Below are 5000 nucleotides of genomic sequence, written 5' to 3'. Positions count from 1 at the left end.
TCATTTGTTTGCAATGAATTTCATTAGATATTTTTAACTGAATAACACTACGGAGGCACCTTTTACGTAAAGGGGCAAAATATATCAACAGGTAGATGAAGACAACAATTCACATTGAAATGTTACATGGAAACCAGAAAATGATACTAATGTAAATATAACTAATTACGGTCCTAAGAAATTAAAATACCTTTTTGCGTTTTTATCCAATGAATATTTACCCAGGAAACAAACAAAAAAAAAAAAAATCAAAACAGTTTTCTAAAATTTCCCAAAACAATCTGCAATCTTTTTATATTTTTGTCATAGATTTCAAAAAAGGTGTTGAGGCAATGTTCAAAAAAGGTGTTGAGGCAATTTCTGTGATAACATATAGCTCTAAAAGATCTACGAGATTATAGTATTATATTTGTTCTATCAGGAGGAACGTTAATTCAGGCGTGAACATAATTCATTCATTGTTTTAATCAGATACACACAGAGGTCTGTATAATCATATTTATTTGATGGCGTATATATTCATATGTACAAGAGAGAAAACAAACAAAACCGACATGCTCACCAAAGAAAAAACCTTACGACACACACACGAAGCTTACTTTGACAGGAGGTTCCATGACTGTACACGAAATCCAGGCAGCCTAACGAACACCTAGCTTTTGGCGTGAGACCAACTGTAATGGTGATTGTGGCGAACTCCCTTCCCCCTTACAGGTATTCCTCCGCGGCCTCATCATACTCCGCGAGTTCTCTGAGAACGTGGCTGTCATCGAGGTTGTATTTCCTCGCCTTGGCCAGTCTTTTCTTGTTAACTTCCTTCCTGTGGGACACGATGGACCTGTGGGACGGCTGCGCGATCCTTTTGCCTACTTCCACAGGGGGGTTGCGGTCGTCCACGGGAATGGCGACTGGCACCACGGCTGGCACCACGGAGTTATCAAGGGCGTCGTGGGTAGGGGGAGGGGGCAGGTACGGGGCTGGAGATGGTGGAGGGCGGTAGGGAGACGACGAGGGTGTTGCACTGTGGAGTGGTGGAGTTGGAGAGACGTAAGATGGTGCGGGCGTGGAGCCATGGTACGGTGGAGGTGGTGGAGGAAGATAAGAGACGGGAGGAAGGTATGGAGGGATAGGAGAAGTTGGAGTAGGTGGAGGAGGAGGAGGAGGAGTTGAAATAAATTTGTGAGGGGGCTTCAGCGGACTGGTCGTCTTGCTCGGAGGAGGGGAGACTGTGGTGTAGGACTTGGGAGCAGGCCGGGGGGTTGGTGAAACGGCTTTACGAGACGGAAAAGGAGAGGCAGTGGAGAAAGATTTTTTTCGGGAAGGACGACCAGTAGTGTAGGAAATCGACAGAGGACGAGGAGATGAAATGAATTTCAGAGACGTGGGAAGAGATGGTGCCCTGTTGGAGTTCTCGAGGAGAGTTGGGGTGTAGGCCTCGAGCAAAGGAGACCGAGTGAAAGAAGTATAAGCTTGAGTAGGGGAGCGAGTAGTTAAACCGTAGTTTCTGCGAATAGGAACGCGAGTAGTTTTGGTGTACGATTTTTTAGGAGAAGCTGTTGATACCGAGTAAGATCTGCTAATGGGGGAGAGATGAGATGGACGAGGTGTGGATGGCACGGACGGAAAAGAGGGAGAGGACACACTGTGATGGACACAGGAAGGAGACGTCGGGTGAGGAGTGGAGGACACAAGAGGATAAAGCGAAGGGAGATACGTGACTGGGGAAGGATGCACGGTAGACGGCAGGTAGGGAGCAGAGGTAGGAAGGGGAGTCGTAGTCAGAGAGGGAAGAGAAGATGGAACGTGAGGAGAAATATGGTGGGTACGTGCCCCGTAGGGTCGGATGACAGGATGAGAAGCAATGTTACCTAGGGAGTATGATACGGAAGAATTCAAGTGTGGTAAGGATGGGCTTGGTAAAACGCCTTCGCTCTCTTGGTAAGGTGATAGGAAGAGGGAAGCAGCGAAGGGAAGCGGATAATAATGAGGATAGGAAACGAAGGCGTGAGAAAGAGCAGACGAAACCGGCGTTTGGCTCATGGAATGTGGATAACTGAGAGACTCTGGAACGGACTTGGGCCGCACGCGAACCCTAGGATATAGATAGACAGGTTTATAGAAACCCTTGGCAGGAGTCTGCGTCTTCTTCGTCTTGGAGTAATCGGAAGGCTTGTCAGCTCTGTTGCTCGCCCTCGGTCTCCCTGCCTTACTTCCCGCGTCAGGATAGGACGACAGTGACTTTGAGCGATAAGACGCCTTAGGACTTCCCCCGGAGCCCTTCAGACGATCCTCAGGTCCCCCAGACTTCGTATAAACGACGCGGGCGAAATACCCCGTGTCGTTGGCGTGGTAGAACACCGTCTGCGTCCGCCCGTCGGGGAGGTGCACGAAGTACTCCCCGTCCTTCTTGGCTGCGTCGCCTGCTTCCGCGTGGCCGAAGGATGGTGTCGGGCCCGTGTCCTGCATGCCGTACTCGAAGCGATAGCGACTGCGTGACTAGAGAAATCGTATTATCAGTGTTCCGGTGTCTGATAGTATTCCCTTGCCATTACTTTTTTATAATAGTGTATAGCCAATATTATTGGGTCTAGTATCATTATTATTATTATTATTACTGTTGTCACTTATTATTAGCAATATTCTTGATATTGATATCATTATTATCATCGTTCTTCTTCTTCCTATTATTATTATTATTATTATCATTATTATTTATAATTATTATTATTAATTATTATCTATTATTTATTATTATCATCATTATTTATCGTTACCATCATTATTATCATTATCATTATCATCACAATTACTGTTCGATATAGTTTCATTATCAATATTATTTTTTTATTATCATTATTATTATCATTATTGTTGATATAATAATTATTATTATTCTTTATTATCATTATTTTCAATATTATTATTATCATTTTTGTTATTATTAATATCAATATTATTATTATTATTATCATTATAATCATTATTAATAGTAACACTGTCATTAATAATATTATAATTACTACTATTATCATCATCATTATTAGTATTATCAATAATAATATTATGATTGTTATCATTATTATTATCATCATCATCACCATCATTATTAATATTATCCTTATCATTATTATTATTATTATTATTATTATTATTATTATTATTATTATTATTATTATTATTATTACTATTATTATTATTTATTATTATTATCATCATCATTAGTATTGTTATTATCATCATCATAATTATTATTATTATTATTATCATCATCATCACCATCATCATCATTATTACTGACATTATCATTTCTGTCATTACTCTTATCATTACTATGTATAACAATTATCCTGCATATTAGTACTGATAATATTAGTTAACAGGAGGTTGCCTTCATAATTATGATAACGATTTAAGTTCAAATATGTATGTAGATGATGTTCGATGTGATTTTTTATATGCTAAATGAATCTATGATGCGACAGAAAACACGCTGCCCTTATGTAAAACTGCTAAATCATATCTGACAAATCTTATGACAAGCCTTGCAACTGCTCAACATAGCTCTGCTATTTTGGTTGCAAGCGCAGTAGTTTTGCTTATAACAAGAGGTATTTGTATTGTACAGAGCAAATGTAAATTGCCTGAACGACTGCAACACATATAATTTTTCATTACTGAAAGACTTATCCCTGTAAGAAATATTTTTTGTGAAATAACAATAATCGTTCGTAGATAAGTTACAGTTACTTTAAACTACCACAATTGTTTTTTTCAATAATGACCATTTATTTATATAACAGTGTGAACTTGTGTGTTTGTTTTTGTGTTATCCACTGTTGTCCTTGCTGTTTGTAATATGAGAAAATAGCCGATAGAAAACAAAGCTCTACGCTCTGTGAATAAAGTACAATTAAGTTATGACATGATGATCCTGTAGGATGAAGTGATTAGTAAATCTCAACATTATGAGAGGATAGGCTGAAACACACACACACACACACACACACACACACACACACACACACACACACACACACACACACACACACACACACACACACACACACACACACATATTTCAATTTCTCTATCTACATACATATATGCGCAAACCACACACACAGACACACACAAAGACACATACACAAATGTATGTATATCTTGTACAGAGCATGTATCACACATCAAAACGAGCAGAGAAGTAAAGCAAGTGTCCCCACAACCCTTAAACAAGTCCCCCCCCCCCCCGATCCCCTGGACTTACGTGCGAAGGAACCGCCGCGGAATCGTATGACCCGAACTGCGCGGGTATGGGGTTGTCCGACAGGTGTGACGAGAAAGTGGTCGGGGGCTTGCGCAGGGGTGCAGCAGGCTTCGAGGGCGCCCGGTAGAGCTGAGATGGAGGCTTCGCTGTGTGCTGGGGTGGCGGGGTGGAATATAAAGATGGGGGACGTTTGGGTGGTGTTTTGTACAGGGAGGCTGGGGTACTAGATGGTACCTTATAGGACGGAGAAGGAGACTTCGGTGGTACCTTGTACAGTGAGGCTGGGGTACTAGATGGTACTTTGTAGGACGGAGAAGGTGGTACCTTATGTGATGGCGATGGAGTCTTTGTTGGTACCTTATATAATGTTGATGGAGTTCTAGTTGGTCCTTTATATAATGACGATGAAGTACTAGATGGTACCTCATACAAAGGGGCAGGAGACTTCGGTGGTACCTGGTATAGTGACGTTGGGGTACTTGACGGTACTCTATGAGACAGAGGAGACTTCGGTGGTGGTACTTCATATGGTGGCGATGGAGTCTTTGTTGGTGCCTTGTACAGGGACGATGGAGTGCTTGATGGTACCTTATAGGATGACGAAGGAAACTTTGGTGGTACCTTATAAAGTGGCGATGGTGTGCTAGATGGTACTCGATAAGACGAAGAAGGAATTTTTGGTAGAACCTTATAAAGTGATGATGGAGTGTTTGATGGAACCGAATAAGATGAGGAA

The 5000-nt window shown here is 41.4% G+C and overlaps 1 protein-coding gene across 1 annotated transcript in view; it reads right to left on the bottom strand.

Annotated features, from left to right (window-relative positions):
* Positions 1-484: 484 nt before the first annotated feature.
* The window catches only part of LOC119574675 (extensin-2-like), a 6148-nt gene continuing 1632 nt past the window's right edge, over positions 485-5000 (bottom strand). The window contains exons 1-2 of the mRNA XM_037922064.1: positions 4265-5000; positions 485-2496 (exon numbers count right to left, since the gene is read on the bottom strand). The exon at positions 4265-5000 is cut by the window's right edge and continues 1632 nt beyond it. Of these exons, the coding sequence (XP_037777992.1) occupies positions 709-2496; positions 4265-5000 (2524 nt within the window). The 3' untranslated portion in view covers positions 485-708. The remainder of the gene's footprint in view (positions 2497-4264) is intronic.

This window comes from Penaeus monodon, chromosome 6 (assembly GCF_015228065.2).
Source record: "Penaeus monodon isolate SGIC_2016 chromosome 6, NSTDA_Pmon_1, whole genome shotgun sequence".
Classification (NCBI taxonomy): domain Eukaryota; kingdom Metazoa; phylum Arthropoda; class Malacostraca; order Decapoda; family Penaeidae; genus Penaeus; species Penaeus monodon.
Note: the sequence above shows the minus strand (reverse complement) of the source record. Positions and strands in the feature narration are given on the sequence as shown.